The sequence below is a fragment of the Rhinolophus hipposideros genome (genome assembly GCF_964194185.1).
Source record: "Rhinolophus hipposideros genome assembly, chromosome: 15".
NCBI classification, from domain to species: Eukaryota; Metazoa; Chordata; class Mammalia; order Chiroptera; family Rhinolophidae; genus Rhinolophus; species Rhinolophus hipposideros.
Genome location: NC_138061.1, coordinates 530,376 through 542,633, shown reverse-complemented (window position 1 = coordinate 542,633; position 12,258 = coordinate 530,376). Strand labels below are relative to the sequence as shown.

Below are 12,258 nucleotides of genomic sequence, written 5' to 3'. Positions count from 1 at the left end.
GGGAGGGCGCCGCGCCCCGGGTTTTCCAAGAGGAAGAAATACGCGGTGCAGGCGGGAGCCGCAGCTCCGACGGGACGTGTTAAATAATTTATTGATGATACAAAGTGATTCGCCCAGGACGAGCCCACGCCGGGCCGCTTGATAACTTATTCTGTAAAAATATATCTACACGTCCGGCTGGGGGGCGCCGGTCGCGCCCCAACCCTGGTCGCTCCGGCGCTGCGCGGCCTCACAAGGCGTCCGCCGCGCCGCCGCCGCACGGGCTGACCAGCGCCAAGTTCGAGGGTCTGTGCTTCTTGAGCAGCCGCGAGATCTTCTCGTCGTCCGAGTTGGGGTCCAGGGGCCGGTTGTACGCGTCGTCGTCCTCCGCGTCCGAGCCGCCCACCTTCAGCTTCTCGGCGTCCGAGTCCTGCTTCTTCTTGGCCGACGCCATCTCCGCCGCGTGCCGCTTGCGCCACTTGGTCCGGCGGTTCTGGAACCACACCTGGGGGTGGAGGGGGGCATCAGGCGGCGCCCGCCCCGCACCAGCTCCGCGGTCCCCCCCCCGCCCCCGCGCGCGCCCCCGGCCGCAGGGCCGCCGCGCCGGCCTCTCGGAGCGTTCGCAGGACGCGGGCGCGCCTCACCTTGACCTGGCTTTCGGTCATGCCCAGGGAGTAGGCGAGGCGCGCGCGCTCCGGGCCCGCCAGGTACTTGGTCTGTTCGAACGTCTTCTCCAGCGCGAAGATCTGCTGGCCCGAGAAGGTCGGCCGCGAGTGCTTCTTCTTGCCGTCCCTGTCCGGCGCTGCGCCGGCCTGGGCTGCGGAAGACGGCGGGTGAGTGCGGCCGACGGCCCGCGCCCCCGCCCCGCGGCGACCCCCGCGCGCGACTCACCCGGGCCGGCCAGGCGCGGGTCCCTCCAGGGCGAGCCCGGCACCACGCCGGGCCAGAAGAGGGGCGCGCGGCCCGGCAGCTCGGCCAGCGGCTTGGGGTAGCCGCGCGCCACGGCGGCCGCGGGCCCGAAGTACACGCCGGCCGACGACGCGAGCCCGTTGAGCCGGGGCAGGCCGCCCAGGAGGCCGCCGCCCGCCGCGCCCACGGGCCGCCCCAGGATGTCGCTGATGCCGTGCGGGGTGCCGAGCGGCAGCTGCGCGCCCAGGCCGCCCAGCGCGGGCGCCTTGAAGCCGGCGGGGCCCTGCAGCGCGTACGGGAACAGCGACGTCTTCATCTCGGCCATGTTGTGCAGCGCGGCCAGCGGCGCGCTGCTCAGCACGAACGCGCCCGGCCGGTTAGCGTCCATGGGCGCCGCCGCCGCCGGCCCGGGCGCCCATCCGGCCCGGGAAGTTCGAGCGCGGCCCGCGCGGGCGCCGCTGCAGCGGGGCGCGGGCGGGCGCCGACGGCCCCGGAGGGCGGGCGCGCGGGGGGCTCGGGCCGGGCGGGCGGCGGCTCCGGGGTCGGGGCAGCGGCGCCGCGCGGGCCGGACGCGCTGATAACCGCGGGGCCCGGGCGCGGCGCGCGCGCTGATTGGCTGGCGGCGCCCGCGGCCCGGCCATTGGCCAGCGCCCCGCCCGCCGCGCGCCCCCGCCGGCCGCGCACTCCATGAAGGGCCCATTAGCGCGGCAGGTGCCTTCCGGGCTGTAAATTTGCCCGATTTATCTCCCCTGGGACGAAATAAATCCCGTCGGATGGGAGTTTAGTTAGGCAAAGGTTTTAATGGGAAATCGGGAAAAAATACGAGAGCATATATTATCCCCGGGAAGAATGCAGATTTGAGGATACACTCGGCACGCTCGGTGCCCCGTTTGGTGAAGCGCCCCGGGCGGGCGCGGGGACCCCGCCGTGCCTCGTGGGGATCGGCCAACGCCCCACCCCGCGGCTCGCAGCCGCCCCGCACTCAGCTTGGGTAGACCGCACACATTTTCGGGGAGCACTGTCAGGGACGCAGATGGACGGAGGCAGTCGGACCTCGGAGTCCAGGGGCCGAATGGCCACAGCTGGCCCTCGCGCATCTGCTCTGGTTTTTACAGCTGGCCTGGTGGTGAGGCCTTTCCTGGGGCCACACGCGAGGTCGCGGACTCGCGCGCGCTGCCGGCCGGTTCCCCGTTCCCTCTCAGCCTGCGGGGCTGGCCTTTGCCGGGTCCGAGCGCTAGGACGGTCCGGGCCTTCCGGGAGGGCGTTTCCCGGTCACCAAGTCGCAGCTCGGTTCCCGGGAGGCAGCCTGAGCCCGGAGCTTCGACTCGGGCCCCGCCACCGAGCCCGGGTCGCTCTTGTGAGCGCAGCCCGATCGGGGAGAACGCGGATCCTCGTAGGCTCAGAACCCCGAAGCCCACGGTGTCCAAGGCCTCTGCGTGGGTGCGCGTGTTAAGCTCAGTGGGCAGAAGTTTGGCCTTTAGACGGGCAGGTGGGGCCCATCGTGTCCTTTTTTGGGTACAAAACGCCCCCACCCCGCAGAATTGCTGTAGGGCTCAAGATCGCCGTGGGCTTTGAACAGCGGCGCAGAGCCGGCGCTGAGTAAATGCTGGGCGGTGTCACGTATTAATTAATCAGTGGCCGATATTACTCCTATTCGCTGCCCGTTTGTAGCTGTGACCCCACCGCGCGCGCGAAAGGACAGCCGTTTCGTGGAGAGGGTAGGGGGTGGTGTGTGTCAGGCCAGCCTTTCTCGGGCCTCGTGCTATCCGTCCGCAACGACTTTCCCGTTTCACCCCGGCCTCCGGGGTTTAGGTGGCGTGCACGAAGGCTGCCCTCGCGGTTCTGTGCAGGGACCCGGTGTCCGCTTGCACCGCGACCCTCGGGGGTCCATTTTCGTTTTGTGCAATCAGCGGCAGGGCTTGGTGGCCAGGTGGCGGCTCGGAAAGCCACTGGTCGCGTCCTGGGCGGGCGTGGGGTGGTCGCCCCTGCCTCACGTGCCTGCACCAGGCTGGGCCAGGCTTCGTGTGCGGTGCAGCCCGCGCGTGGGGTTTTCTCTCCCTCTGCTTCCTCCTCACGAGCTGCACTCGTGGGATTCGGGCGTTGTTGGCCCGCGGGCAATCGGCCCCAGCGCGCCGCTCGCGGGGTTCCCGCGCCCCGGGCCGCCGACCCCGAGACCCGCCCCGGCCTCGCTCGCTCCCTACTTTCTCCCAGGAAACAACAGCGTGTGTATGCCCCAGAGCCCAGCCGCAGGGAGGAACTGCCCCGCAGTTTTTGGAGTCCCCTGGGCTCGCCGGAGGCGGCCGCATGGGCGGCCGAGGCTCGGGCTTGGTGAGGTCGGTTGCTGAGGGCATAGGGGCGGGGCCAGAGGAGGGAGGGGCGGGGCCGAAGCGGGTCGAGGGCGGATCCCCCTCCCTATCCCTCCTCTGCGTTTCCGAGCCCACCCTGGGCTGTGGTGGCCGGATGGTTTTCTGGGGGCCGGCCAGGAGGGACGTGCCCGGGAGGGACGACACAGGTTGCGCTCCCTTCCGAAGAAGGGTCCCCGCCACCTTGGCTCTAGACAAGAGAGACGCCCAGCTCCCGGAGCCTAACTTTGGGCTCCTCGCACACCCCGGCGCTGAGAAAAGAGTCCCCAACTAGCTTCCCTGCGCCCCAGGAACCCCAGGCCTGTCTGCGTCGCTGGGCCCTCCCTGGCTGCCTCCGGAACGCTTGGGGTCGCGAGTGGGACTGCCGTCTCCACTGGCCGCAGTGTGCACAGCTCTCCAAGGAACCCGGGACGGGGGTGCACGATGGGAGACCGGGGTGCGGTTCTGGAGGACCCTGGCTGAGTTGGGGACGCCAGGAGCACAGGTTAAGGGCAGCCGCTTCTCCACGCTCTTCTGGCCATAAGTGTCTCGGTGCGCTCCCCAGGCCCATTGTCCTGCCCTGCGCGCGAGGGTTGTCCGCGCCCTGACAACCCTCAGCCCGCGCCCTGAGAACTCACCCACCCTTCTGGACGCCGCATCACTGGGGCGCCAGCCCCACCCAGCGTCCCGGTCCCACCCAGCGTCCCGGTCCCGGTATGAAGGCATGTTAACTTCTTCGTCTTCCCTGCCCACCACGTCTGTGCACTCCGCGGCCTGAGCGCTCTTTGCCTGCTACCCGGGCTCTCCCCGCACCCCCTCTTCTTGCGGGCCCCAGGCGCCGCGCTCTTGGTAGGATCAAAGGAACACCCCTCCTCCAGGGAAGCTCGAGTGACCACCAGTGGGGAAGGAGCGCCCTGGGCTGCTCCACCAGATGGACCTCGGCGCAGTGGAGAGGTTCGCGAATGCCACCTCCTGGTCTCGGAGAAAACGTCCCGCAAACAAGGAAGGCGCTGCATTTCGTAGCAAACAGAGTCGTCGAGAAAAGGAGAGTGTCCTAATTGGCAGAGACCTTTATTCATTCCACATTTGTTTACTGGGCACTGGCGAGGTGCCAGCTAGGTGTGAGGCGTGCCCTGGGATGAACGTGCAGGAGGGGCTGGGTGATAAACAGTTAACAAATGTTAAGAGTGCCTCCAGGAGGGGAACGCGACCACTGATCCTTAGGGCGGGGGCGGGGGAAGGGGGGCCAGGGACGGTGTCTCTTGGGGGGGCCGGCCAGGACGGCGGGCGTCCACACCCTGGGCAGGTCGGAGCCCGGCCTGGCGGAGGAAGGGGGGTGGGGGGAGAGGGGCAGGCCGCGTCGCAGGGGCTTGCTCCTGGCAAAGGAGTTGAGGATCTAAGCGCACCGCGCGGAGCTCGAAAGGCCTCATCACCGAAGCGGGGATACGTGCCTGTGAGGCCCCGACCACGCCCTCTCTGGGCTGGGGTCTTGGGGCGGCCCCCTGCGCGGGCCCTGCCTGTCACCACGCGCCTGTGAGCCGTTCTCGGCCTCTGGGAGCTGGAGGAAGCGAGCGCACTCGTGTTAGATACGGGCGTCGGTGGGCCGCTGACGCGACCCAGTTGTCATCTTCGCGCTCGCGACCGAGGTGCTCAGAGATGAAAGGGAAGAGGCGCGGTCACCAGGACCCGAAGCTGGCGGGGCCCCCGGGGCGGGAGCCTAGACCGGTGGGGGCGGGGTGGGGGCGCCTGCCGCTAGGGGCCGCGGAGGACGAGCCGGGACAGGAGTTACGGAAGGGGCGGGGCGGGAGCAAGTACCACCCCATCCGCAGCAGAGGCGCCGGGGCAGGTGCTGCCTGGACGCTGCCCGCGCTGTCGCTCTGGGCACCTCTCCTGGCAGAGGCGGCCGCTGCGCGCCCCTCACCCCCCGACCCTCCCACTGGCCCAATCGCGGCGCCGGCCTTCGGCCCCTGACCACTCTCCGGGCCTCGCTGCCTGGCTCACTTCCCCCCACGCTCAGCCTCCCCCCGCCCAGCTCTGCCGCTCAGGGCTCTTCCTAAATGCATTTTCTGACCCGGCATGCCAGCATCGGGTGCAGGCACCTCCAGGTCTCGGGGTGCCTCGGGGACTGAATAAATGCTGCTGAATAAAGAAATGAACACGTACCCCCACCCCACGCTTCAGAGGGTTTTCCAGAGCCCCGTGTCAGGGTTGGGGTCGGGGATCAGGGCCTCCAGGAAGCCTGAGCCAAAGGTCATCAGGGGTGTGCGGGGCCCCCCAAAGGGACTCTGTGAGCCGAGCATCTTCCCAGGAAGACTTGGAAAGGCCTCAGGAGACTGGGCCCCCGGCAGGTGGGGCGTGGCCAGGAAGGTGTGCTAAGGAGGTGGTGGAGTGGGCACCGGAGCCCCAGCTGCCCGCCCCGCCCGGGCAGGAGGCAGCCTGGGCAGTCAGGGCCCAGGGAGGTGGGACCCAGAGGGTAGGGAGGGTGGAGCCCTCTCCGCAGCCCATCCTCTGTGACCGGTCTGGCGTCTCTGAGCCGGCCAGGCGTCGCCCGCCTTGCAGACCCCCTCCCGCACCCCAGCTGTCAGCCTACTCCAGCGCCTTTATTTCTTTAAAGGTTGTTTATTTTGATAACTGTAACATCCACAGAAGAGTACACAGAATGACACCATACAGCTTGTCTCCCCAGCCTGAGTCCTTTCCATCACTTTCCTGGCGCCATCTCTCTTCTCCTAAGGGGATCGCAGCGGTCGGCGCTGAGATCCGGTTCACGAAAGGCCTTTCCGCCTATGCCAAGCGCACACCCTGGCTGCTGGGACACGCGGTGTGCAGGGTGCACGCGTCCTGTGCGGCTGCCCCTTTCCAGCTGACCGCCAGGACTCCGAGTCATTCTCTGCTTTGGGGACAGATCCACGTGGCTGCTGCGAGGTGCCCCACAGGCCTGTGTCCCCCTCTGCCGTCGCACAGCACATTGGTTTTCTTCATTGGCACCTCAGGCCAGCTCCTTGAGAGGGGTCCTCCTGCGCTCTCCTTGGCTCACCTGGCCGCCCTTCAGAGAAGCCTCAGCTTTCCACTGCCTGATGGCGGCCCTTGGGACTGCACTGGGCAGACTCCCCAGCCCTGGGGCAGCACCCACATCTAGTCTTCCTCCCTCAGGCTCTCCACCCCCACCCCCGCAGCTCTGCTGCCGGGACCTCGAGCTCTCCATGTGGATATCCCACAGGCGCCTCCTTCCTCTCCCAGCACCCTGCAGGGTTCCCGTCCAGGACAAGCACCGACCCCCCAGGGGCCCCGGACTAGGCAGAGTTGGAATAAATGAAAGGCTGAGTGAATGACTTCCCAGCAGAGGCAGCTTGGAGCTCCAGGAGAGACAGGAGAGACCATCCTCTGTGGATCTGGTTATGCCAACGGCTGTGCCCAGCTTGCACCCCCACACTGCCCCAGCCTGCCTGCTCTTCCTGTTTTGGGAGCTTTTCTTAGCAGGTGCCATTTTGTTGGGCTTTCCTGCTTCTGGGAGAAGACCTGTGGTAACCAGTCCCCTGCAGCCACCCCCACACTGGGCAGGGTGAGAGTTCTCCAACCTTCTGCACACCTAGAAAGTGAGGCCATCACTCCCCCCCCATCTGAGAAGGACCCTGCTAGAAATCATTCCCCACCCCCACTGTGCCTTGTGGACATGGGAGCCAGGTGAGGGGGGAAACACCGCAGTTACCTAAATCAGGAGGGACTCCCAGGAGGTGGCGGCCCACTGCTGGGACTGCAACGACCAGAGCCTTCAGGGAGACAGCCACACGGTGCCTCAGAAACACTCTCCTGGGTCCCAAGAATCTCATCTCCTTCAGGAAAGGACAAAGAGAGGTGCCGTAAATCACCGCTCAGCTAATTCCCCAGGGCCTTGCGGGTACCAGATGTGCGGTCATGTAATGAGCACTCTCCCAGGGGTCTGACCGTGTGCCAAATGCGCTAATTGAGCGCCCAGTACAAGATTTGTGTCAGGGCACCTTTAGCTGTGCTCCCAGGATGGGATCCGAGCAGCACAGGCCAGGTGGAGGCTTCCGGAAGAGCTCCGAGCTACACTCCAGGCCGGGTCTGTCCCCTGTGTGGAGGCTTCTGGCAGGTGAGGCCTCAGCTGTGCCATGGCCAGTGCCTGCCCGGGCCCCGAGGTGCCCATTCCTGATGATGTCTGCCTGTGGCCTTGCGGCTGGGCCTGCCCCATCGTGGGCCTGGCCTGAGCCCTCTGAATTGAGCTTTATCCAGCTGTCCCCAGATCTTTGTGAAATGCTGGTCTTGGGTTGGGAGGCCGACTGCACAGCAACTGATAACTGAGTCTGACAAGGGCACAGTGAGGGGTGACTGGGGGTGGGGGTGCTGCTTCCCAGAACAGCAGGGCTGGGAGAGAGCTGGAGCAGCAAGGTGAGGTAGGGCCCAGAGGCCAGCCTGGGTGTTGGGGTTCAGCCTCCATCGGAGACGCTGTCTGTGATGAGAGACAGTTTGCATTTTAAAGGGTCACTAGACTGTGGTGTGAAGGGCTGGGGGTAGGGGTGCAGGGGACCCCAGTGAGGTTTCAGACAAGAGTCGAGGGCCCCCTCCCCCAACCTATCCTGGGCAGCCAGGAAGAGAGCCCTCGATCTAGGGAAAGCCATCACAGCTGCTGCCACCCATACGGCAGGTTTGCACCAGAGTGGGTGCCCTGGGCTATCGGGTTCTAAGTGGGAGCAGTCCCTCTGACTTTGGGGGATGTCACACGGGGTGTTATGCGCGGTCTCTGGTCCCGCTCCCCTATAAGAACGCAGGACATGGTGAGGCCGAAAAGGAACACCCACGGAGCCATAGATAGGGGAGTCACACCACTATATTCTCTCTGGCAGCTGGGTTGGAGACAGAGGGAGTAAACATCCACCAGTACCCCAACAAGGGGTCTTCCTGCACCCCAGTCTCTCTCTGGCAGCCACGAAGTAGGAGCCACACGATGAGCAGCCTGCCATCCACTTCTCTGCCTGCCAACCAGCCTCACTTGCTAACTGCTGTCCACCTTTCCTAGCTCAGCCATGGCAGTTATATCAGTGGCTAATGGCTGACCGGTAACAGCTGATGGCCAACTAGTCACAGCTGATGGCCATCTACTACCCGAGCCAGCACCTTTCCACAGGAGGCCGAGAGCCTGGAAACTGCTCTCTGGGACTCTGTCCCCACAGGGAACCTGCCTACTGTGTGAGGCAAGGTGTACCCCACATTCCTTGCAATGTCCAAGGGGCTTTTGGCCCCCACTGAAGCCATCCACTGTCTAGGCAATAGGTTCAACAGGGCTGAGGAGGGAAGTGAGCTGGGCCCAGCGGTCTGGTCTGGGCTCAGGGTCTGTATGCAGCTGCCAGGCCCACAGAGCCCGTCCCGCCACAGGGGTGGGTATGGGAAACCCCTCTGCCAGGTCTGGTGGCCTGTGGCGTCAGGATGTGGCTTGGTCTGCAGGACCCAGAGCCACCTGTGTCTTATGGCTGCTGTTCCTACAAAGCGCCCAGGAATGACTGTATCTAATGAGATGAATCTAAGGTTAACCCCTTCTCAGCCAGAGGTCCCTCTGCCGAGCCACGTGACTCACTTTACTTCTCTTGGGAGGACGACACTTGCCTCCGATTGTCCAGCTTGGCCAGGTGATGCTGTACCCATGGAAGGAGGAACAGTCTCCAGGAGCCCCTACGTGTCACCAGTGTTCTGCTGCGAGGATGAAGGAGGGCAGCTGGGAAACCAGCCCCCACGAGCTGGTGGAGGGACACTTGTTACTGAGTGTCCGAGCAAAAGCTGGCTGGACACATGACCAGAGTCATGAAGGGCTCTTTCCAAAGCTCGCAGGAGGGGGCTGTTTGTGCTTGGACAATTCTGCTGGGTAGGGACAAGCATTTGGGTGACATCCTCATGACTTCCTCCTGTCACTGCCTGATTTATTGAGCAGACAGGAAGTGTGTCCCGCTGCAGCCCTTTGGTGGCCATAGAGACTTGAGGGTCCCTATGTAGTGGGGGGCCCAGTGAGGGGAAGGACACCAGGTGGCTTACTCGGGTGCTGTGGACAAGTAGGGGTGCAGAGGGGCACTGGGGGCTGGCCAGGAGGTGACATGGAGCCTCCGGGAGGGTCTAGTTTATCCAGGGCTGGTCCTTCCTGCTCCCAAGTGAAGATAGCAAACCCAGGAGAGGAGCTGCCAAGGGAGGCCGGCCCCCACCACCCCAACCAGGAGCTTACCGTCCAGCCAGTGCCTTCCAGGCCTGGGACCCTAGGCATGTCCATCACCCCACAGGACCCAGGAAGCCTCAAGGGAATGGGGGGGGGCAGGAAGCATTTCCAGCTGATGAGGAGTCAGGCCAGGGCAGAGAGCGTGCCAGTTGGGGCCATCACCGGAGCACATTTGGACCAGCCCACAAGGCCAACCGGCTCTTCTTCTCCAGTTCAGGGAGAACGCCAGGGGCCCACTGGGTCACAGTTCCCTGACTCATTCCGCGTGGGGTGCCCCCAGGCTGCCCTCTACAGTTGGGCCCCATGTACCCTAGAACGGGCACTGCCTTCCCAATGAGGGTTCTTGAAAATACTAAAGGCCCCAAAGTAAGACAGAACCCAAGAAAAGGCCACAGCTCATGGGGAAGGTGGCCCCTTAAGCCACAGGGCAGGCACACTGGACCCATCCTGGGTGGGGACCACTGGACGACCCAAGTGCCCCCAACCACACTCCCCAGTACAATGGGCTCCTTGTGCCTGGAACCAGATTTCAAGTCAAACCCAAGGGAGGCGCCATGCTGAGAACTTGGGCAGCTCGGGGACGCCCATGAGAAGAGGACTTGGTGCCAGGCCCTGTTCCCTCCCCAAGGCGGCAGAAAGCGGCCCCACCTCTGGGTCCTGTCGTGGGAGATCGCAGCCCCCTTCCCACCACCCACAGGCCAAGGGGAGCCCCCACCCTGCTAGGTTTGGGCACTCAGGGGGCATCCTGGACACACAGGTATGTCCTGGGCACTCAGGGGCGTCATGGACACACAGGTATGTCCTGGGCACTCAGGGGCGTCCTGGGCAAGCAGAGATGCAGGCGGGCGGCTCCATGGGCTCCAATGGTGGAGGCTGGGGCGTGGCTCTGGCTGCTGGGCGTCCCTGCTGGTCTCAGGCCACAGCACCATTCTTGACATCTTTGGTAGAATGACAGTTCTCAAAGACTTGGATAGAAAACAATTTTGTTTTCAAATAATATTCTTCTGGTTATGAAGACCACAGATACTGTCATTCCTGGGTTTCCAGCTGCCATGTCTAGGAAAAAAAGGCCTGGGGTCCCAGTGGTTCACAAGGGTATGTGAACGGGTGGCGTGAGTCAGTGTGGGTGGGGATTCAGAGTAGGCACTGGGCATGGAGGCCCGGTGAGGCCATCCCTGGAGTTCCAGGGTTTGGTCCAAGGGGTCTGAAGGCCTGTGAAGAGCAGATGGGGGTGGGGGACTGGAAAGGAGAGGTGAGCCCCTACTGTGGAGGAAGGGCGTTGGCTGCTCAAGAAGCAGTGAGCCAGCTGGTCAACTCCTGCTGTGTGTGCAGCACGCCCCATCCATCTGGGCAGAGACCTAGAGACAGGACACGTCCCGTTAGTGAGTCACCCATGGACAGGTCACAGAGCAGCTGAATGGCAGCGTGGGACAGGGCCAGGCCTGTGGGAGAGGCTCAGACACAGGGAAGGAGGCAGGTCAGGAGCGTCCCTGAGAGCCCTCAGGGTCACACGGTACCTAGTTCATCTGTGCCCGGACACCTCACCTTGTGGGGGTGACAAGTCCCTGGGAAATACGGGCATGACACCCTGCCTCTGGGGCTGTGTGGTCTGCCCCGCACACAGACCTGCACTCAGGGGCCTTTCCTGCCTCCATGCCACGCCCTCTGTCAGCCTGCCTCGCCTCAATGCCCGGCCCCTGCTGGATATCCCAGCCTCCACCTGGAGCTTCTCTGCAGAGTCTGGGCTGGTCCAGCCATAGCTGCCCTTCCTGGAGAGGATGAAGGCTGCCCCATGGGGAGGGCCTTCCCCAGGCTAGCTGACCCTGGGTGGCTGGGGGGCCTGTCCAGCAAGTACTCACACCCAGCCTCCTGCAGCTGATTTTGTGCCCAGAAGGCTTTCCACATAGTTCCGAGTCTTAAATGGACAATAAGTGAGAGTAGTCCGTGGCAGAATACCTGGATAGCCCCAAGGATGAGGACAGGCTCTCCAGCAGGTGGGGGACCCAGGAGCTGTGTGGGGAGGGCCCCATGGGGCAGGTACATCGTTGGCCTGGGATGGGGGCAGGGTTACCCCTGAAGGCCGGCTATTCGGAGGCACAGTGGGACCTAGCTCTCTGCCGGTCGGAACCATCATGAAAAACATCACATCCACACCAGAAAAAAATGTGTGAAATATTTTTTAGGGTGGAGCCCATCATAAAGAAACTGGGGGGGTAGGGGCGGCTGGATGATTCAGTTGGTTAGAGCGTGAGCTCTGAGCAACGGGGTTGCCGGTTTGATTCCCACAGGGGCCGGTGAGCTTCGCCCTCCACAACTAGATTGAAGACAACGAGCTGCTGCTGAGCTTCCAGAGGGGCGGCCGGATGGCTCAGCTGGTTAGAGCGGGAGCTCTCAACAAGGTTGTGGTTGGATGCCCGCACGGGGTGGTGGGCTGCGCCCCCTGCAACTAGCAATGGCAACTGGACCTGGAGCTGAGCTGCGCCCTCCACAACTAAGCCTGAAGGACAACGACTTGGAGCTGATGGGCCCTGGAGAAACACGCTGTTCCCCAATAATAAATAAATAAATAAATAAAAAGAAAAACTAAGAAACTGGGAAGAAGCTTTTCAATGTCTATGACAGGGGAAAAAACAGAGTTCTGATTACACTAAGAACTAGCATTAATAACAAAAAGGGAAGAAAAGAATGAATCACAAATAGGAAGCCCACAGGCAGAAGATCCCACTGCCCACCAGGCTGGTGAACAGACCCGCTACCGGCTGAGAAAATGCGTGTGCGCAGCAGGGGACGCCCCACGGCGGCTGCATT

The 12,258-nt window shown here is 63.9% G+C and overlaps 1 protein-coding gene across 1 annotated transcript; it reads right to left on the bottom strand.

Moving 5' to 3' along the window:
• Positions 1-74: 74 nt before the first annotated feature.
• On the bottom strand, positions 75-1,371 carry NKX6-2 (NK6 homeobox 2). Its single transcript, XM_081073881.1, has 3 exons — positions 871-1,371; positions 624-796; positions 75-484 (listed from the first exon to the last, which is right to left on the bottom strand). Exons 1-3 carry the CDS (start codon positions 1,274-1,276, stop codon positions 230-232), a joined length of 834 nt encoding a protein of 277 aa, XP_080930007.1. The 5' UTR covers positions 1,277-1,371; the 3' UTR covers positions 75-229.
• Between the last annotated feature and the right edge of the window lie 10,887 nt (positions 1,372-12,258).